The following is a 22223-nucleotide window of genomic DNA, read 5'->3' as shown; positions in this document are numbered from 1 at the left end:
ACATATTGTACAGCATGTGGGGAGATCAGTGTGATGGCTGGTGCCTTAAAACTTCTCTATATTTACATGTTTACTAGATTTCTTTCGCATTCACTTGCCTTTCTTCTGTCCCTTCCCTTTTGTATGTTCTTCATCCCTTGACCTCCTTTTGCCCTCCAGTCTTTAGTGCTGCTATCATTAGTTGTTTCTTTATCACCCTCCTTTTTCATATATTCCTCCTGCTCGCACATATACTCCTTTTCACTCTTCATTTCCATATCCCTTACCTCTTTCTGTCCCTTCCAGTTTATTTCTCTACATTTGGAAGGTTACTTTAGTTGTAAAAGAGGTGAACCTGTATTTGTTCCTGGCTAAAATGCCCTTGTGTATTTCAGTCAGCCCTGTTCTGCATGTTTCCTCAGCCACTTACCACCTTGCCACTTCCTGAGTTCCCCTAATATTCAAAGGTTTTGCCCTCCTTTCTTTGCCGCCCTCTCCCTGACTAGTTCAGAGGTGCTTTTAGGGACCTCGCTTCTTGTGCTTGAACAGCTCACCCATTAGACGTGCATGCAGCAGAGCAGAGTGGCTCCCACTGTAAAGATTGCTAAATTACACTACTTCCCATCCTTTCTCTTCTCTCTATTCACCTTCCCTCTGCTGGTCTCTATTCTCCTTTTTTATTCAGCATCCATTGCCCCTCCTCCCACTAATGGAACATGTTGTTTGTTTACTTATCTCTATACCAAGGACTTGGGTATTGCAAAGTACACAATTTTACAGGAATAAAAAGATAACATTTTACAGTGAAAGGAATTTCTGTAAACTGAAACTAATCTCTAGGAGTAGTTATGAGTTCTCCCATAATGTTTTTTTTCTTTTTTTTAATTAATCTAGATTTTATATTAAAAAAAAAATAAGTGAAAACCGACAGATGGGTTAATGTTATGAGAAAAGGCATTAGAGAACTGCCTGTCGATCAAAATAACTGCGAATAAAACACTTTCTTTGTGCTGCCACTCACGTGTTCGGCACTCGAACGCGGTCCAGCCAGAGCAGAAAGAGTCTCTTTGAGCTGGAAAAGCCGGAGGAACCTGCGGACGGCGCTGTCCGTAGTGCTGAAACGGACGACGACTCATCTAGAAGCGCATCTCGCAACGCTCTCCCCCCCCCCCCCCCCCCAATTCCTGCTCATCTTTTTCCAACTTTTCACTTCGATGTAACACTTTCCTCTGCTTCTCATTCTTCTTCCCATCATAACAACACCAATTTTGTAGACATTAACTGAAGATCATATAGAACTGCCCTACACGTTGGAAACGCCGTATTCGGTGTGAATGAACTATTGCGTTCGGAACCCCGCACCGCATCCGTACAGCCTTAGCAGTTCTCTTTACAAACTATTTACCTTACCTTATTAGGTGCTCACTTGCCATCGTTCTTCTCGTTCGAGTTTTCTTTTGTGGCTGCAGCTATACTGGTAGGTAGGAATAATGAGCAACCTTTCGTGCAGCGCGCTCAAGAAATAAGAAATTAACCTACATCCTTATGGATGATGGTGTGGGAAGGTGCTCTCTGAAAGAATTAAAAAAATAAGGAGGCGGGGGACACGTTTGTAAATGTGCGGAAGGAGAATGGTTTGCCTGAAAAGGAAACAGAGTAAAGAGTAGAAGCGCAAGAATGAAAAATTAATGAAAGTTTGCAGTAGAGTGTGGAAATAAAGAAATGCATGCATACAGAAATGTACGAAAGAAACAACAGGACGATGAGTGAACTGAAAGATGCGTGATGAAGACGGTGAAAGAAAGAGATGGGATGTGAACACGTCAATGCAGACAGCCGATAGGGGATAAAGTGAGGGCAGGATGAAAAGAGTGGCAGAGAGAGAGGTGACCGAAACTACGGAGCAAAGGAAACGAGGGAAGCAATAGGAGCGAGAGCTGATTTGTTCGGTGAAATTTGATTCCTCTATGCGGAACACGAGAGAGAGGGAGTCGGAGAATGAGTTTGAGGGAGTGGGGGGGGGGGGGGGGGGTGAGAGAGGCTGAAAAAGGCACAGATTTTTATTAAATAAAAGAAGCAGCCAAAGCATATATCCATAGGCTAAACAGAAAGATGAGATAATGCTCCGCATACATTGTTCTACTACTGTTTCTCTGTTGATGTCTGATGTCTCTCCTTGAGCCGTTATTCATGCTTTTGCCCTGCTTGCCTTTTGTGCCTTAGCAACGCCTGTTAACCCTCTCGTTTTGTCTCTTCTTCGGGTAAAGTGCTGATCTGACTCTGCTTTAACGTGATCTGTCTTCGCGATTAAAAGCTGCAGGGAGAAAATGATGAGCATGTTGATTTGAAATCCAGAGGCTATAAAATGCTGAGATGAAATGCACTGTATTGCAAACAAGATGAATGTGTGCAGGACACCGGTAGACAGGATTTCCGGTGACCTTTAACCCTATTCTAATGTTGTGCCATTAGCAGAGGTTAGTATCTTCTTCAATGGGTTCCACTGAGCACTAATAATACGATGGCGGCGGGATGAAAAGTGTGCCTGAATGGGCCTGCAGTATTTTTCACTCCATTTTGTGGAGCTCAGCAAATAATCATTCCGCCTCGAGCCTTTTCTCCCTCACTACCCCCCTCTCGCTTTCTCTCCCATAGGATGAGCAAGCAGAGGGAGTTGAGAGGGAGTAAGGAGGTGGGAAGGTGGTGGTGGTGGTGGTCAGGGGTGTGGAATATATCAATCTCTCAGCGATCTAATTGAAGGAGGTGGTTTAGCAAATTGATGGACACCAAGGCGCTTTGACACAAGGGAGAGACAGGAGGGAGAGAGTTTCTGGCCCTCAGATGTAAATGACAAGCGCCTGTTTGTTATGCAATAAGTCATTTAATTATGAGACACCGGGGGTTTGCTGCACAACATTATCCTCATCAAACCCCACTACATCAATATTCATTTTGATCCTTTCTTGTTTTATTTGTCTTCGGTGTTCAAACAATACTGTATGTGCATATTAATGTAGCTCGCGTCCATTGACGTGAGGATGGCGGAAGCGCAACCTTTGGGGACGGTGTGGAGCAGCAGCCACGCACGTGCCAGTTGTGAATGACACGGTCACGTTGCGGCATTTTCTGTTACTTAGTATGTGTCGTGTCACTTTCTGGGGGGGTGGGAGTTGGGGGGTAGTCGGGGGTCCGGCCTCTTCCCTTTGTCGCCGCGGTCTGCGCGCACGTGTTGCGGAGGGCCGCGCGCGCGCGCGCGCTCGCGCGCAGGTCGTGGAGCTTCTCGCTTCGACGCGGTGCCCGCATGTGATGTGTGCTTGAGAAAGGTTGCATTCCTTCTCTCCCCTTTTTGTAACGCTCTCCATTCCCTTCTTCTCTCCACAGACTCCTCCTCCCGCCCTCCACCGTCCTTTCTCTCTCTCTCCTCTTCTCCCTCCCCCGCCCGCCGCCCCCCCTCCCCGGTCCCCCTATGCTCAGTTCGGTGTGTGTCTCCTCTTTCAAAGGGCGCAAGGGTGGGAACAAGTCGTCCAACAAAGCATGTTACAGCGCAGACATGACTTGTCCGTCGGAAAGCGAGAAAATCGTGATAAACTGCGGGGGGGTGCGGCACGAGACGTACCGCAGCACCCTCAAGACGCTGCCCGGCACCCGGCTCTCGTGGCTCACGGAGCCCGACGCCTATAGCAACTTCGACTACGACCCCAAATCGGACGAGTTCTTCTTCGATCGGCACCCGTCGGTCTTCTCCTTCATCCTCAACTACTACCGCACGGGGAAGCTGCACTGTCCCAACGACGTGTGTGGTCCGCTCTTCGAGGAGGAGCTCGCCTTCTGGGGCATCGATGAGACGGACGTGGAGGCGTGTTGCTGGATGAACTACCGGCAGCACCGGGACGCCGAGGAGGCGCTGGACAGCTTCGAAACTCCGGAGCCGGACCCCCCCGACGACGACGCCGCGCTCACCGGGGGCGCGGATGGAGACCTCAAGAGACTGTGCATGCAGGAGGACGGCCGGAAGGTGGGCTGGTGGCGCGTGTGGCAACCCAAAATCTGGGCGCTTTTCGAAGACCCCTACTCGTCCAAATACGCGCGGGTGAGTGTGCGGCACAGCTTCTCCTCGGATCCCCGGCACGAGTGTGTGCGAGTCGCTCCAAGTTATTCCCTGCCTGGATCTATCAATTGATTCCATTTCCTGAGCGCATGTGTGGCCACCATTCTTTCTGTGTGTGTGTGTGTGTGTGTGGGTGGGTGTGCTCCCAAATATGTGCACTGAACTCATTCTCCAATTGCTGCCCATCCGAACAAATACCGTACATCGTTACATGGTAACTGCACACTGACTGCCTGATGCCACATATGAATATGAATCGCTTTTGGAAGTTGCTGCTGGTGTTGCTCATTGTGGACAGGATTGATTTTGGTGGCAACCAGCTGATGGATTCATTGCAGCGGTTAATTCCCTCAGACTGCCCTCTCCTTCCCTTTCTTTCTTTTTTTTTAATTTTTTTTTTTTGGCCTTTCTACAGACATTTTTATCCACTGCATTTAACTTTTCATCTTTAGCCCCCCCTTCCCCTGCTCCCTCTCCCTCCTATTTGCTTGATGTTTAAATTCGTGGCCCGTTCTGCGTTACTGCGAATCTCAGTCCTTGTAGATCCACGCTTACGCATAATTTCAATCCATCCAATATGGGACTTCAAGGCGCCTTCCCGGAGTCTTGTGAGACATGCTTCTCAGTTTTCCACGGACTGCATTCGCAGATATGTTTTCTCATTAATAATTCTCTCCTTCATTTGTCTGTGCACCATGCCAACAATAATCTACAGCAAGTGGCTCCTCATCCGTCCTTCTGTTAATTTATTCAAGACAGAACGCATCTCCTGTATATACTTTGCAGGAAGTGTACACTCCTGAAATACTCACTTCAAGGTTAAAATTTAGGGTTTTTTTAATGGAAAAAGTTCCCTCACTCGTGTGTTTGTTTGTGTGTCGGTAAACATACATTCCAGAATGCGGAAGAAGTCACATTTGACATGCCAGGTCATGCAGCGGTCGATTTCAGTTCAACACTGTTGACACCGAATTCAGACAAATTTACACCAAAACCAAGGATTCTGAAGTATCAGCATGGAGCTACAAGTACTGATGCAGAAGACTGTGCCATTTGAGAAGCGCTACAGTAACTTACCAGTGTGTCCTTTCTGTTTGGGAGCTGCTCACCTGCATTTCATTGGCACGCATATTTTTGGATGCTCGCTTACTTGTGTCTTCATGATTCCTCCATGTTTACTATTTATCTCCATAAATTATTCAGTGCTATGTACCCTTCTCTTCACCCTCAAGTGGTCTTTATTAGTGTAACTGGAGAGCCTGTCCCTGTGGACTCCATCACCTGTTCAAACATGCTGTAGCCCAGTCTGCTTTTGCTATTAAAAGCCTCCCCATTGTATATTGCACACTATACACATGCGTGTCCTTCAGAATGATGGACACCGATTGTCCTTCACCTGTCTCATGTCCACGGGGGTTGTTTATCGGAGTTGGAAGCTGCCCGTGTCTACCAAACAAGTAAAATGTGTGTGTGTGTGTGTGTGTGTGTGTGCGCGAGCGTGCAACTGGTTATGCATGTGGTTGACATGTCAAGCGTGCAGAAGGACAGTTTTTTTTTTTTGGCAGTAGACAGTTCCGCTTAATTCCAGACGACGGAACTTTACACCGCATCCTGCATGGTATTAGTAGTGTGTCCAGTTCCGCGTCACTCGGAGCGCGCGCCATAGCCGTGCACCACGGTTGCACAGAGAGAGTGTGTGTTCGGTACCATGGTAAAGTAAACTGCGGTGCGGTCCAGTCGCCGGTCACACAGCCTGCTTGTCGGGACTGTGCGATGAGCCCCAGTAAACTGTCCCCGCGCTGTGGATTTCGGGTGCAGCTGCGGTCGCTTTATTCCACCAGGACCCCCCGTTGCCCTTTGGGCGCGCGGTCCGAGACCTGGGCGAGAAGGCGCGTGCGTTGCGCGAGTGGAAAGCGGCGACAGCGACGGCGGCGGAGGGTCGCGGCGACATTGACTGCGGTTACGCGTCGGACGCTCGTTAAATGCCGCGCAGTCGGTCCGGTTAATGTGGGCGACGAGGGGGGCAGAGATTGAAGGCGACGCGATGCGAGGAAACGGGCGCGCGGGGGATGAGTGCCGTGGCGCAGAATTGCGCGTGAAAGTGTCCGCTGTGGAGGGTTGCGGAGCAAAATGCGCGTGTCCGCGCCAGCCTCCCGGGATGTGTGGGGCTCCGCGCGCTCGTGCACCGGGCGATTCCCCCAAAACGTGTGCGCTGCGCGGTGAAAAAGGCGCGAGATGGGTCGCGTCCCCCCTCTCTGTCTGTGCTATAGCGTAACACTGCGGTGCGGTGCCGCGCTCGGCTGCGCGCTCGGTTGCGCGCTCGGCTCTGCTGCAGTGGACCTCCAAAGAGGCTCCGCGCACAAAGGCATGGAGCCGAGTACAGATGCGCTGCCTTTTTCTGCATCCTTCAACGTCCGTGACGAGGCAAAAGCGGGGGGGGGGGGTACATGCTAAAATGTATAGCTGACAGCCTGTAGCCCGGCAGTTAGAGTTTGCAATCTGAGGGTGCTTGGTGCGAACCCCACTCCAGCTGTGGTACTCTTGATCAAGGCACTTGTGTTGAACTGATACGGCAAGAATGCTCTGTGTACAGCTCCAAATTGCTTCTTAGACAAAGGCATCACTTAAATAAAACTGGATGGGAACTGTACCTTACCAACTGACCACAGTGGGCTCCTTTTCTCCTGGCACTTTACTGCTCCACCCTTGATTTGCAGCAAATCCAATAACGTGAACGTTGCACGTGCATTAAATGGCACTCTCTTGCCAGGCAGGGTTTAGGGCTCCTGATTGTGTTAGCAAGACGCACAGGACTCCAGGCATCAACAGTTCCAAGAGCCTGAAGAGCCCAGAAAAGAGTGTGCGTGGAACATGAGTGGGACTGTGCCCAGGTGTGAAGTCTGCACTGCTGGAATGCATCTCTGCTCCTCTCCAGGGTTGCTAGACTGTGGAATCTGCCGACAGATTTTTTTTAAATGCATAAACAAAATATTTACACATATTAACTGTATTTATATACAGCGTGACATGTCTTAGTTAACTATGAAAATATCCCTTGTGAGGAAGGGTGGCAGCTTGTAGCGTAATGGTTAGAGCTGCTCCCTTTGGACCCAAAGGTCACAGGTTTGAATTCCACCTCCAGCTGTAGTACCCTTGAGCAAAGTACTTACCCTCAATTGCTTGGGGGGAGGAAATTCTCAGCTGTATAAAGGGGCAAATAGTTATAAGCTGCTTGGGAGAGAAGCATCAGAGGAATGATACAATAATTCACTTTACTGTTTTGTGTCACTGTATAATTATGCCATCATGGGGCTGTAAGTGTGAGAATGCAGCACAGAAAAGACTGAAAATGCATGTGGAAGGCAGTGTATGTGCTTCAAGATATTAGTCATGTTATTACTTCACCTTATGGTCAGCGAAGCACGTAGCCTGAATTCCCCCCCCCCCCCGAGATTTATTCAGTGCAGAAATTGCACTCAGAGTATCAAAACACAGGTGTATGAGAATATGCACCCAAACCAGCATGAGAAGGGTGAAGCCACTGATTACATTTGTTCAATTAGCTGATGCTCCAGAGCAACTTACCCTTGTTTACCCAGCTGGGTAATTTTACAGGTGCAATTTAAGGTAAATACATCACTCAAGGGTACTAGAGCTAGAGGTGGAATTTAAATCTTTCACCCCTGCGTCCAAAGGCAGCACCACTAACCACTATGCTACCAGTTGCCCCATGCTTATTAAGTTAAAATGTTTTTTCACAAGAATCTAACTGTTGTTAGGTGGTATTTTAAGAAGTGGAAGCAAGATCAGCAAATTTTCTTACAATGAAATTATGTGCTGTCATATCAATAATTATGAAACGCCATACCAGTGATATACAGTAAATGTACCACACTAAGACTATTGTCAGTCTTTCCACTCTTGGTTTCACCCTGTTTTAACTTGACATTTATTATACAGTTAAAAAAAGTGTCCCTTTAGTGGTTGTAACTATGCGGCAAATAACATCAGTTTGCACTTGGGCACGCAACAGAAAAATGATTTTAAAAAAGTTTGATAAAAATATTTTCTGCTATATCTGAGCTGTCATTGTAAATGACAAAAAGTGTTTTAAGATCCCCAAAACATTCACAGTGAAAATACAGCGAATTCACACTGCATTTTCTTTCAAATAGTGTGGCACATCGAAAATAAACAATGTCTTCAGGATTCCCTTACTTTGCCGCTTGCTCGTTGACTATGAAATGTTGGTTTCCTCTTAAAACGACTGCATTTGGGGGGTGGGGGGTGATTTTACATTCATAGTACCTCAGTTACTTTGGCTGAAAAGTAAGAGCCTCACATTGTCGTTAGAAATGGATACAGGACTGTTGCCGTAATTTTTTTTCCCTTCTCAGACAAACATCCACTTCTCCTAAGTTTGATGTTTTCACAATTGTGTCAGTGTTCTTCTGGATGGCTTGATGCCTGATGTTCTGAAATTCCCACTTGCACCAAGTCATTCAGCCTTGCCTCTTCCGTGAGTTTACGCGGCCGAGATTTCGCAGGCTGTGAAAGTGATCTGAGAGCTCCAGGATGCTGGGCTTGTCGTAGGAGCACAGACGAGACGCTGTGCCAAGCTGCGTGCGATCGATGCCAGAGAATCTAGGGTCGCAGTGTGTGCCCGGCGGCTGTCATAGCTCCTGCCTGGGCTCCGCTTCATCTGAACCCTGGGAGGAACAATTGTTCAGCGTCAGCAACACGCTCCCAATCACAGCATCAGCTTCTGTGTCATAGTGTGCGCTTTAGCAGGTCCTTGTACAGTTATAATTGCATGTTTTGTGCTGTATAGGATGACACTGGGCATAATGGAATCTGGCCAGTATGCACAGCGTTTACCTTAATGATTTTTCCGACCGCCCACGATTACAGAAGCCCAGGAAAACGGTAGCAAAATAGGCCTTTTAATTTCACCACAGCCTTCGAATGATGGCTATAGGGTTCCAACCACAAAGCCCGAAGCATATACTCCCTGACTGCGTTTACCACATTGCGCTCCATGGCAGTCCCTGAACTTTGCGTGTGTGATGTGTGCTGTCCTGTTCTGTGCTGCGATAGTGTCTTCTGCAGTTCTGAGAGACACTTAGCACCAAGTGCGACTTGTAGAGCTGCGGACATCGTGTAAATTACAGTACGCGGAGTCAGAAAGGGTGCGGATTTCCTGAGGAGCATCATAGAGAAGGGAATGTTCTGCATTTAAAAAGTGAGGTCATAATAATGCAATTACATCTCTGGCTATTTTAGGAGGTATCTCAATACAATAACCAGCAGATCTTATATCATTTGTAATGCCATGTTACTGGTACTGGGATGGAATACCCAGAAACTCCACCCACCACACAAGAGGTCTGCTCTTGGACTCAAGTTTTCCTGACAAACAAGTTGAATTCATTAGATTAGGGTTAATTAGAAAAATTAAAGCATTCTGAAGCAGAATACCGCTCCACTTTACACTTGTTCCTAAGGAGCGTGTGCAGTCACGCAAATTGTACTATTTTTGGAAAAACTGAGTCAACGTTTTCCCAAAAATCGAGAACTGTTAAGTGTTAAAATGGTGCAGTAAATTAATTTGTTCTATATTTCTATATTTCTGGGCTGTCAGCATCTTCTTCATATAAATCTTGATTTCACTTATACAGAATCTAGCTTACTTCAACAACCATTACAGTCAGGGTTAGAAAATGGGGTTTGATTCAATGCTGGAAGTATCTGAAATATGAAATGTGCACAGATTGCACCGGCCTTGGAGAACATCCTTCTCGCTTTGGTGTAATTCTCATTGCATGAATTTAAATGTCATCACATATTGGCGTGTTGACTGAGCTGCAGTTTCGGGCAATTCATTTAAATGAGACATAAGAGAAATGTAATGCTTTGACGATTCAAATGCATTTTAAACATATTTTGATCTGTTAACACAAGCCTGCGTTCTTCTCCCATGTTCTGTTTCGTTGAGCAGACCTTTCTCACGAGACCTAGTTATTTATCTACGCCTTCACGTGACTCCCTTTCATTCTCATTTCCTCGGGTTCCTGCTAAATATAGGAAAGAAATAAGGGGAGAGGGAGTCACATCCCCCTCTCTTCCATCTGTATTTAGAACACGCAGCAGTTATGGTACCTGTGTTTATAGCCTATTGCCCAGGTGTACTATCTAAGATCTGTTCTATCAAAAACGGTTATGTTTTACACCATGACTGCCGTTAGACTGCCGTTTTCCCTATTCTGCACGTTTCGTGCACGTTACGAGCATGTTATGTAGCTGCAGACACTGCACCATGACGGTGGCACCTGTAAATGATGTTTTTAGGTGCCCATTACAGAGTTATGCCTGTAATGCATTATGAAGCACTACTGTAGAGCATAAATATGTACGACAGGCATCCTTGAAGATGATGACATGGTCTTGCGTTACTGGAGTGCCCATGTCTCAACTGGCCAATATTGCAGAGAGAACCCAGTATAGGATGCTTATAGCAAAAGGATACATACATAGCAGGATTATTTTTCATATAAGAAATATGGAAAATGTTGATGAGGTGGAGTGTCAATTTTCCCATCTGGTTCTGAACACCTTGGTTAATGGCTTTTAACATTACCTCCTAGTCTCTCCACCTGGCAAGATTTTTCAGTGGTGCACTGTCTTTCCCTGCTCACCCCTCTCTTGTTCTGCCATGTAAGCATTCCTGTACTGTACTATCTAATCAGGCAATTAGTTTCTGTAGTCATAAGCCTTGTACCCTGCTCTCTCCCACTTTGAAATTCAAATAGGTGTCAACTCTTTCATGGCAGGGAAGCCTTGGTGTTGCCAGACCTATAAAACAATACAATACAGGACTGGCTCTTAAACAAAAGGAACTTAATCCAGTCAAACACACGACTTTGTAGTTTTGCGTACTGTTCTGTGTTGCACCATGGTCCCTGGAGAAACAACATTTCGTTTCACTGTATACAAGCTGTATAGAGGAATGACAATAAAAACCCACTTGCACTTGAACTTGAACTTTGGGGTGTGTCAAGCGCTCATTAAGATCCACAACGACAATCTATCCGAAAACTTCTCATCAGTCAATGCCTATTTGTCTCCAGGTGCTGCTGTGACTGGAGTTTTGGCCTTTGTTATTTTTTTTTAAGACAGTTGTTCTGCGTTCAGTTTATAAACTGTTCTAACTTCAGCAGCATTTCCCTCTTGCGGTCATTAATCTGAAGATATTTTCTCAGAACCCGCTGTGATTTATTTGCACGCTAGCCCTCTGTACATGTCCAAGAAGAGCCTAATTGTTGTCCTCAACTGTAAGTCATACGTATCCTCCACTGCAACAAATGTTACATCATTGCAGCATCACAAGACACTTAACCATGAACATGAGAACATACAGTATGTACAGAATACAGGCAGTATAATTAATACAAGTGGGTCAGAATAATGGTTTTGTGTGGACATGATCCAACAATATTCATCAAAAAAATGGTAATTATACATGTTCAGTGAGATTCTGTCACATTTGACTCAGAGATGTCAAGGTATTTTTTATGTTAAGATATTTTAAAAGCATGGAAGGGTCATTTAACACAAAGCAATTGTCTTAAGAGCAGAAAGTGCACTGCAGCGTTGCACAAAACCGTTGAGCTGAACTAACACGGAGACGTTTTAGCACTATCGACACGTCCACCGCTGTGTAATTAAACTGGATCCGTTGTACGCGAAGTTCATTAGGGAAATGAGCCCATTGACCAGTTTAATGGAGGCGCTTTTCGGCGGCGGCGCTTCGTCTTTAAGACGCGCGCGCCGTTGCCAAGCGATACGTCACATTGCGGGGAATTTCTCTTAGGCAGCCTGTGCGCTACAGGAGAGCATGAAAAAATGCAGCTCGGTCTTTGACTTTCTTAAATTTTTTTTCGTACCGTGTGTAACCGTGTACAGAAACGCCGCTGACATTAACCGAACAAAATACGGACAACTGAACCAAAACGCAGTATGATTTTTAGGCATACGACACCGCGCGCTCACCATGCAGATGCAAATCAGAGTGACGTCTGCAAATAAATAAAGCGTTTAAATGTGTATTATAATAGCTGTGAAGGTGGCTCATCCTTTGCGGGTTTTGGCGCATGTATGTGAACGCGGTAGGAGGAGCCGGGTCTCGTGCCTCGGCTCGTGTACGTATAGCGGCAGACGGGAGGCTCGCGGCGGAAATATTTGTGGTGTTGCTATGGGCGAATTATTGCAGCCAAGGCGCGCAACGAGTCTTTGTGTAGGAAAACTTAAAATAGTTTGACCCCAGACGCCCTTTTCATTTCTTAGTCGTCAGAAAGGTTGACGCGGTAGCGAGTGAAGGAGCAGCAGCGACGGAGCGGTCAGTGGTCACTGCGGTCGGCAGCCTTCGCGTGTCCCGCGGTCCACTTTTATCACGTCAGAAAAAGGAGCTTCTCAGAGCTCGATATATAACTGACGAAGTGTCACGTTCAGAATCAGTCGGGCTGTGTGGTAATATTTTGTCATAAAATGCGTAACATGGGAAGAGTTCGAGCGCTGCTACCAAGCAAGCTTCCCTTTCGCGGTGAATTATATATTAAATACAGCCTACAGGTTCCGCATGCGACACGCTCGCGGAGAGGCAGCAGGTGCGCGCGCGCGCACACGCTCGCATACACAAAAGTGGCAGGAGCGCTCTGCATGCACCATGTCACTGTGTAGCCGCCCCCCCTTCCCGCGTGACTGTCAGCAGCAATCACGCCCCCCCGACGATATGTTAAAACATTTTTTTGAGCAAATACAAAATGAACGGGTTCAAATGTGTGTTTCAGTGCACGCCGCATTCTACTGCGTGCGTTACATCCCCGTTGTATTTAATTTTTAGTGTCTGATTATTGGTTCTAAAATCCGAAGCCGCTTGCCCTGAGGTACCAGAGAGCTGTGCAGGCGCGAGCGCGCACGCTGGCTTGGCGCGGCGCCAGAGGCGGGAGGCGCGCGGACGTGTGGCGGGTGAATGGGCGGGAAGGGGGCGCGTGCTGCAGTCAGAAAGGTCTTTACTACTAAAAAGTACCCTGGGAACAGGGCGAGAGAAGGCAGGAAAATGAAACACGTATGAAATATTAGCCAGCTGAATGGACTCCAATCTGCAATCCTGTCTTTATGGTATAGAATTAGGTCACTGCTGAATGAAATAAAGAGGTATAAAATAAAGAAAAGCTGTGAAAAGAAACCGTTCTGTGTCGCTGACCAGTGTCACCCTTCCTGCTGTGAACTCATGCAATTTTCCTCATATGTATGGCTTCTTTCACGTGATGGCCATAAGGTTTTATGGAGGCTTTATGACTAGGCATCTGAACAAATAATGAAACCCTGGTTCCACTGAATTTTTGCATGTTTTGTTCACATTTTGTAAATCTGTGGTGTGTCCTGTCAGATTTGGCTGTAGCAAATGGATGCGTGAGACTATAATAAAGAGCAAAGAGCATCAAATACCACATTCAGAAGTTCACACGCATACATAAAGTGATGTGATTCAGGTAAATAAAGGCTGTACACCACAAATTCCAAAAAGAACCTGTGGTACTGACCATGGAGTTGCATAGAAGTTGTAGCACAGCATTAGGCCATAATGTTTTCCATGGTAATGTTTGGGTTTTTTCATAGCTTTTTTTAACAATGATAATGGATTGCCCAATTTTTTGCACAGGAACACCGGAAATAGAAAGTGGTCTTGAACACGGGCTACGGATTAATGACGTGAAAGTACATCATACAGAATCTCAACCCAAAAGCTGCATTAGCGCTCGGACATTGCTAACTTACCCGTGGCGTTGCTGTCGGAGTAGCTAATGCGGCCTGCATTATGTTAATGCATCCATATGCACCATTAACTCTTAAATTGTGGGGTTGCTCATCTGTGCAAAGTAATCTCAGGGAGTCAAGTTATCGTGCACATGCTCTTCCGAGTAGTGGTGACAGTAATAAATCGCCCCGTTCTCACAGGTTCGGGGATATAGCGTACATGTCAAAGTACCTGAGAGCGCCTGTAGTGCAGCTGTTTGGACAAAACGCCACCTGATTTGGCCCCATAGCAGTCAGATCCTCCAGGAAAACGTGTAAAAGGCGATGCTGAATGCGTAGCTGAACAGCATCCTTGTATTGCTCTATTAATTATTAATTCTTAATACATTTGTTTCATGGCTTGTCGGTTAGCTGCGCATGCCATTGAATGTGTACTGGGGATGACAGATAAAGTTCTGCCTAATGTACGAGACAGAAACACGTATGACTTTGTGCGGAATCTGCTGTGGCAGTTTTCGACGTTCGGGTTTAGGGAATTTTTGATTTGAAGCTTCAAACCCCTGAGGTCAGTTATGCAGAGCAGGCAGTACATGGCATTCATTGAAAGGTCCCCGATGTGTGACTTTCTGTTACAATCTCACATTAGCGATGAAGGACTTAGGTCACCATCGCATCTAACGTGCTGTTTGGGGAGCAGAGAAAACTGCAGTGTGCGCCCGTGACTTTCCCCGTTGCTCTTACAAAGCATTTTTTTTTTGTTGCGTAGTGCTCGCTTGGATTAAGGACAAAGGCAGAAAGGCATTCTATCATCAGAGTTAATAGAACAGGGTACGCCAGGCAGGCAGCTTTGCCAAACTAGCTTTCAGACAATGTAAGCAGATAGAGGCTTCCGGCCGGGGCGGGGGTGCGTCGGAGGGTGTGTGCAAGGACAAACGTACATGGTGCGCTGCAGTGGTCTGGATCAAATTCTGAGCTGACAAAGAAAGTGCAGACCCTTCTCTTTCTCCATTTCATTTCAGTGTGACGTTTGCACGCGCTTTTCTCCTGAGATGGTCCAGAGCACCGCAGCGGTAGTCACGTTCAGGATTTTTTGAAACCAAAAGGACATATGAAACCGAGGCGACCGGTACAGTGCACCATCCTACCTTGCGGCACGTGGGAAGACAGAGCACACCCACATACAGTACACACAAAACAACAGGCACGCATACGGAATGGAGTGTAATGTGTTACCATTATTGTATACTGAGCATCACCAATAAACACACATTCAGACTTTCACTTGCTTACCATGCTGGTAATCATGCCTGCGTAACACATACACTTACCATTAACGAACACCCAGTAGCCATGACTCCCCTATTTAAACCTGACAATGAGACAAAACTTGCCCTATAGTGAGTGATAAAGAAGGACCAGCCCAAGAGTTCTAGAATAAAGACTACCGAATCTCAAAATCTCGAGTCAATGCCCTCATGTCCCACGAACCAATACATTTTTCAGATGTATATACTGAGAACTTTTGATACACACGTGTTATATGCAGGGAAACGTAACGCTGAATAGCATAATGTATTGGTACAGAAAAGCATTTGGTGTGTAATTTGCTGTATCATAGCTATCGTTATTTGGCATTGCTGCTAAGAGGAAGAGATGGACACACGACTAAAGGAAAAGTGTACTTTTAAGGCAGAAGTGCATCAACACTGTTTGCTGACTCCGTGAAAAAAATTTGCTTGCAGGAGGACGTCGTAAATGGATGGGGTTCATTTACTGTGCATTAATTGCCAGCACACCTTTAATGCCTTTTGCATGTCTCCTTTATATTTCTAAGTCCATTCCCTTCCGTTGTACAGTGGTCCCTGTCCCTTAGCCATCAGCTGAAGAACCTGCTCCTTCTTCAACACCGATTCCTGAAACTTTTCCCATTCTTGTGACATGCCTCTCTCTCCTACTCCCTTCCCACTTTCAGCCTCTGTTTTGACCTTTCGTTATTTTCCAAGCTTATGTATTGCTGACACGCTGTCAGGGACGGACCCACACATCCACATGGCCCTCTCATCCTGGCTATTCAGTCCCGCATCCTCACAATCCAGCAGAAGTGCAGTATCAGTTACATCCTGATTACTCTTAAATGAGGAAGGTTACATAAGCACACTTCTGTGTGTCACTAGTTCAGCTTGTTTAACACGATGGGGGGAGTAGGTGGGTGTTAAAAGCACTCCGTTGCATTCAAAGACACTGAACTTCCTGCCTGGCATCTTTATAGAGAATGTTGTACGTTTGTTTGTTCAGTGAAACCTGCACTTTTTTTTTATCAATGGCTACAGATCTTCCATTGACTAATCCAAGACACACAACAAAGGATCTGTATTCCATCCTCAGTGTTGCTTCTTCTCTCTGAAGATACTATGTTATGACACAGTGGCTTCTCCCATATTGTTTTCACTCTCTTTTTCTGTTTTCAGATTTAATCTCTTTTCATCCGTGGTTCTACGTTCTTCTCTTGTGCCAGGACAATTCAGTCTTTGCTAAATATGTCTGAAAAGTTGTGATAATTTCTTCAAATGTTGGTTAACATGGGTTAAGTCCATCTTTTTTAGTAATGACAAAAGATATATGCCTGATTAATGAAATTTAAAGGAATTACTGGTTACAGGAGCATCTCCCCTCCTGGGATTAAAACCAACAGTATTAAGAAGTGACTGTTACTCAGTGATGTTTAACTGTGACGCTCCAGTTGTAGACAACCGGCTATGGTTCTTGTTTATCACCAGACTTGAAATTAGACGTTCTTGCAGAGACAGTGTGGTATTAGACACAAGGATGATTTGCATTTCGTGTTCCAGTCACTTCTGTATCTCAACCCCAAGACCTGCCGGTGAATCCAAGATGCTGTGCAGCCTCTCCATCACTTTTGCCATATTCATTACTTCATTTATTTCACTCGCTTACTTCTTACATTAAGCAACTTATCTTATTCATTTAGACAGCTGTATATGTTACTAATGCTTTTGCCCACGTTAAGTGTCTGACCCAAGATTATAATGGCGCAGTCCTTTATTCTATTTGTCTTTCCATGCCCTTTATCAGTGGGCTAACTGCAGCGTCCCCCAGCTCTGCCCTGTGAGAGCTAACAGAGCACCTTGCTGTTGGCTAGCTCCTGGCTCCTGGCTTTGCAGCCGTCTGTCCCGGGTGCTGACACGGCTGGTGGAGTTTGTCCAGTGCTTTCTCCAGACAGCTGCTGTCACTTCTGTTCTCTCACACCAGTGAATTCCCATTCCTCCCCTGTATCCATCTCCAGAACTCATACATCTCTATTCATTTTGCCCAAATGGATTTGTCCAACAGTTATGTCTTACAGGCACCATGTGCAACCCTGCAACAGTAGGGTTAATTGAATCAATAGTTTTCCATTATCGACAGACAGTTCAGTATGATCCATATGGAGTTAGACACTTGGACTGACTGATGCATATAGATAATGCTGATCACTTTCGATTTTAAAATGCTGGACATAAAGAATATGAATTATTTATTGTTTTAAGGTTTTAATGTATGGACATGAACTTTCTCTCTTTACTGTATTTTCCTGTCTGGTGGATGGTGCTGTATCCATAACCATCCTTCTTTGTTTTGCTTTCAAAAACTCTGCCTTACAGCTGTACCCCATTGTGCGGTCTCTTTGCCCCCTTTGTCGTTGGTGCACTTTGCAACAGTGTCTGTTTGCCCCCTTTTTGTCTCAGTACTGTGAATTCTCCATCTTGCTTCAGATGCATCAACATTGCAAACTCTGGCTCTCGACACCTGGGAACAGGCCTTAGCACACATGTGATGCTAGTCTACTTGAGTGGACAATGAAAGGCTTCACTTTGACTCGCCCCCTCTTCACCCAAGCAAAAGGGCAAGGGCGTGGTGCTCTGCAGCGCTCGAGGCATCCCGGATGGGCGCGTGTCCAAAGTATTCACGGGGCATTCACCTCATGTGCATCCAGCTGTTAAATTGACTTGATGTAGGAGAGTTGTGGCCAAAATGCACGACGTACGCATTGAGCTGCAGCTCTGCCATGGACGGCTTTGACATATCCTTTAAATCTATATGAGTTGTACTCCAGTCCTCAGCGGTAGCTTTTTATGAGCGGTAACCAGGTTTCACCTACACCTCGCTCTCCATAGTCAGGCTTATCCAAGATGCTGTCACTTGGTTCGGCGTATATCCGTGCGCGAAACAAAGATTAGGCAAAGTACACAGAGTGACAAGGTGGCACAACCATTTATTGTAGCAGGGTGTTTGATGAGAGGTTGATTCCTGTCACCTCGTGGCAAACACTGTATGTGAGGAGCACAGAGCTGCAGAGCGCCGGGGCCCAGCAACCATGATCCCCGACTGACAGAAGCCTCTGTGGAGCAGGAGAGAGGGAGGCAGCGGGCCGCTTGCTGTCCTTGGTGCTGAAAGCGAGTTCGTCGCATGCAAACACATTGCTGCTGCGTTCGCTGGGAAAGCAGCCTCTGCATCTGAGTGCGGTAAGCGCTGCTACTAGCAATGGTGTAAAACCCTCTCACATACAAAATGCTTCAACTCGTACCGCAATTCATTGTCTGTCTTCTGCCTATTATATACAGTCTTCCCCCGCCAAACAAGTAGTGTGTCTGTGGAAAAACCCTTCGTATGCCTTAATTCTCATGAAGTGAAGCTGTAATTGCCATTACGTTCCTGATCCCCAACATTTATATTTCTTCATTTAGTTGACACTTTTCACCAAAGCAACTTACATTGTTAAGGTATTACAGTATTTACCCATTTATACAGCTGGGTAATTTTTTACTGGAGCAATTTAGGGTAAATACCTTACTCAAGGGTGCTACAGCCAGGAATGGGGATTTGAACCAGTGCATCTGAGTCCAAAGGCAGCAGCTCTGACCTCTATACTGCTTGCCTCTACAACTGGCACCCACTTTCAAAATGAGTAATCAAGGGTTAATGGAGGTTGAGGACATAAGAAGACCCCACGGGGGTCTCGTGATGCTTTGGGAGGTTCATGGAATTGAAATCTTCATAAATGAGAAGAAATGCCTCATAAACCAAAATAGGGAATCACGTGAAACTCCTTGCGAAGCCGAATTCTCATAATCCTGACATACGTATGTTTTGGTATGACTATGCTGCAAATTTCCCGCTGAATTATTATTCGGCATTAATAACTGTTTCATCATCATTGGTGTCTGTTGCCCTGCATTTTACCATATCGTGTGTCTGGCTTTTTTTTTCCCACCTCTTCTTTGTCAGTGTACGTTATGGAGAGCGACTGTGCAGGAGGTTTACCGGATTACATTCCATAACCCCAGGCTGACCAGGGAGAAATCTTTAAATGAGTTAAACTAGCAGAATAATTAGAGGAGTCGAGCGTTTTCAGTGCTCAGGTGGAAACGGAATGTGCCGATCCTGCAGACCTCCGGGGAGGAGTGCTGGGTGCTACTGGTGTACATGTGCCTTTGCGTAAGCATGGCATTTCTGCACTCCCGTGGTTTGAGTTCACGCTCCACTTGACACATAAACTAACAAGTGTCTGCACCTGCCAGTGTGCATCTGCTGTTTTACACTTGCGTAATCAAGCCTGCTCTGATGTCATGCAAGTGTAGGAAGTGTACTTGCTTTTTTTCCATACTGTCCTTCTTCTACACATTACTCCAAATGCTCAATGTCCAGGCTAGTGCTTTTGGTATGATCTAGTGCTGCCTGTCTTCATGGATTAAAGAAGATGAACAGATGAGGAAGAACGTTTGAGATAAATTAATTTCAAACAATTCCCTCTTAATTTGGTTTTTTCCTTATATACTTACATACACATACCTGGCTACAGGTTATTTCTCCCAAATGAATTCTCACACACACACACACACACACACACACCATCTGAAACCACTTGTCCCATGCAGGGTTGCAGCAGACCAGAGCCTAACCCAGCAACACAGGGCGGAAGGCTGGAGGGGGAGGGGGAGGGGACGGGGACGGGGATGCACCCAGGACGGGACACCAGTCCGCCACAAGGCACCCCAAGTGGGACTTGAAACCCAGGCCCAACAGAGAACAGGACCTAGCCAAATCCGCTGCGCCACCGCGCCCCCCTCCCAATGAATTCATTTGATTGTGTTTTCTTTTCTCTTTCCACGTGAAAATGGTCAAAGATGGTGTTTCTTGTTTCAGTGTTGTTCTGCCTTGCACACAAATGAGGATTTCAGTCATTTGGCAATGGTCCATCTAGTTTGCTCTCCATGCATGTGGCCAAAAAGTTGTTAGTTCAGCTGCTGTTGTGTCTCATGATCAAGGTTCTTAGAGCCAGTTGCTTTAGTTAATACCTTGGGAAGAACACAAGTAGAAGGTACCAAACATTATAGAGTGATTTTGGATACAACATTGCACAACTGCCATAATAGCTTGTGCAAGTTACTTGTGTTTGCATTAGATTTTTTTGTAGATGAGGTAGAAAGTATTGTTATTTTTAGTGTTTTTTCCACATTCACATCATCCCTCTCCCCTATCATATTCATATTCAGACACCCCTTGACTTACGCAAATAGACCGTTCCTCAACCCCTTACGTAAGTCAAAATTTACGTATGCTGGATTCCACTTCCCCTTCCGTTACAGAGGCAAGCCTTTTCATTTCCTTTGCTTTTTTGCAAACTTTGCAAAATTGCACAATATAATTCTCTAGTAAATGTCAGGCATATTAGATGTCTATCATATTATTGTTGTTTTCTTGTTAGCTGTTCCTTTCACTGCTCCTTTATACGTGTAGCATCCTTCGCTATCGTATTTATAGTCCATAAGGCTAAACCTGGTTCCCGTGCTATAGACCATAATCTTTGTCCACCTTCATACTTCCTTATTATTTTCAATTTCATTCCCAAATCGATTGCTGTGTGCTTGCAAGACGCTTCTCGTTTTCCTTCAAGTGCACGTTTACCACCAGGCATTGTGAATAATGAAAAGGGTAAAAAAAGATATGGGAAAAAGCACTACAGTAATGATAGAAGATATGTTCATGGCTCAAAACATGCGGGAACTGGGAAGATGCAGCTTCCTGCCTTGTCTGGCTACGTCGACTTATGGTTAATGTATTTCAGATGTTTTGCATAAAATAAAAGCGCTATTTGTAAAAAATGTGTATGCCAGGAATTTTTGACATAAAGTTTTGACATAAATCCAGATTTACGTAAGTCGAATTTACTTAAGTAGAGGTTTGTCCGTATTTAGTTTTTTTCCCTTATGGTTACATAACAGGGTAGTCTCATCATCTCATGTGCTGTAGAAAGTGTAGCAGGTAGCATAGGTAGGTGTTTAATCACAGGAATTTCATGGGTCATTACCTTACAACCTTAAGGTAGTGGGTTTAAATCCCCATTCCTGCTGAATTAGATTTGAGCAAGGTGATTAGTGAGAACCAACAGAGTAAAAATTACCCAGCTTTGAAATTGTAGGTTGCAAGCTGCCCTGGGTGAAGATGTCAGCTCAGTGAATATGATATGCTATTTCTAATATTGAGTGTAGGAATGAATGTGTTATTAAAAAATGAAGTTGTTTTATCGTATTTAGTGGGAGGTAAAACAAAGGTGAAGGAGATTAAGACAACTGAAAGCCCTTGATGGTTGTTTTGTGGAGTTCCAAGGTGAGCAGAGTATGAATTCAAAATGACTTGGGAGAGAAAGTGTGTCTGAGATAGAAGAATCCATTAGTAGATTGGTTTTGCAATTTATCTATTACTTAATCAGATTAAATAAGTTTTAATTAATTGTATTATTCACAGAGCACATATATGTTTTACAAATTGAATTGGAAGTGAGAGTGATGCATAGATATTTTTCTTCTCTTGAGAAGAACAGGGTCAGCGCTGAGTTGTTTGGAGTCAGAACCTATAGTCCAATATCATTACTTTTCCCTCATTTTTCCCCTTTCACATCAGTCCTGTTCCTCTGATAAAGGCCTGTAAAGGAATCGGTTTTGGTGAATCAATCACAGTGGACCCCAGTCTACTGCCTCCTTCTGACTGTTTGGGGGGGGTTAGTCGTCTATTTTTAAAGGACAGGCCAATTAAAAGAACAGATAGTTTGTATTGCAGCCTGGGTATTTCACATCGTAGCACTGTATACTCTTCTTTACCCCCACATCTCTACATTTACCCATCCATTGTCAACATCCACTTGTCCCAGGTGGGGTCACGGTGAGCCGGAGCCTTACCAGGCAACGCAGGGCAGAGGGAATACACCCTGGATGGGACGCCAATCCATCGCAAGGCACCCCAAGCAGGGCTTGAACCTCGG

The 22223-nt window shown here is 45.5% G+C and overlaps 1 protein-coding gene across 3 annotated transcripts in view; it reads left to right on the top strand.

Moving 5' to 3' along the window:
* LOC108923929 (potassium voltage-gated channel subfamily C member 1-like) overlaps window positions 1–22223 on the top strand; it is a 73710-nt gene that overhangs the window by 4591 nt on the left and 46896 nt on the right. For all 3 annotated transcript variants that reach the window (XM_029247018.1, XM_029247016.1, XM_029247017.1), the window contains exon 2: window positions 3361–4069. In XM_029247018.1, coding sequence (XP_029102851.1) covers window positions 3361–4069 — 709 coding nt within the window. The remainder of the gene's footprint in view (window positions 1–3360; window positions 4070–22223) is intronic.

This window comes from Scleropages formosus, chromosome 20 (genome assembly GCF_900964775.1).
Source record: "Scleropages formosus chromosome 20, fSclFor1.1, whole genome shotgun sequence".
Classification (NCBI taxonomy): domain Eukaryota; kingdom Metazoa; phylum Chordata; class Actinopteri; order Osteoglossiformes; family Osteoglossidae; genus Scleropages; species Scleropages formosus.
This window is presented reverse-complemented; position numbering and strand designations above follow the sequence as displayed.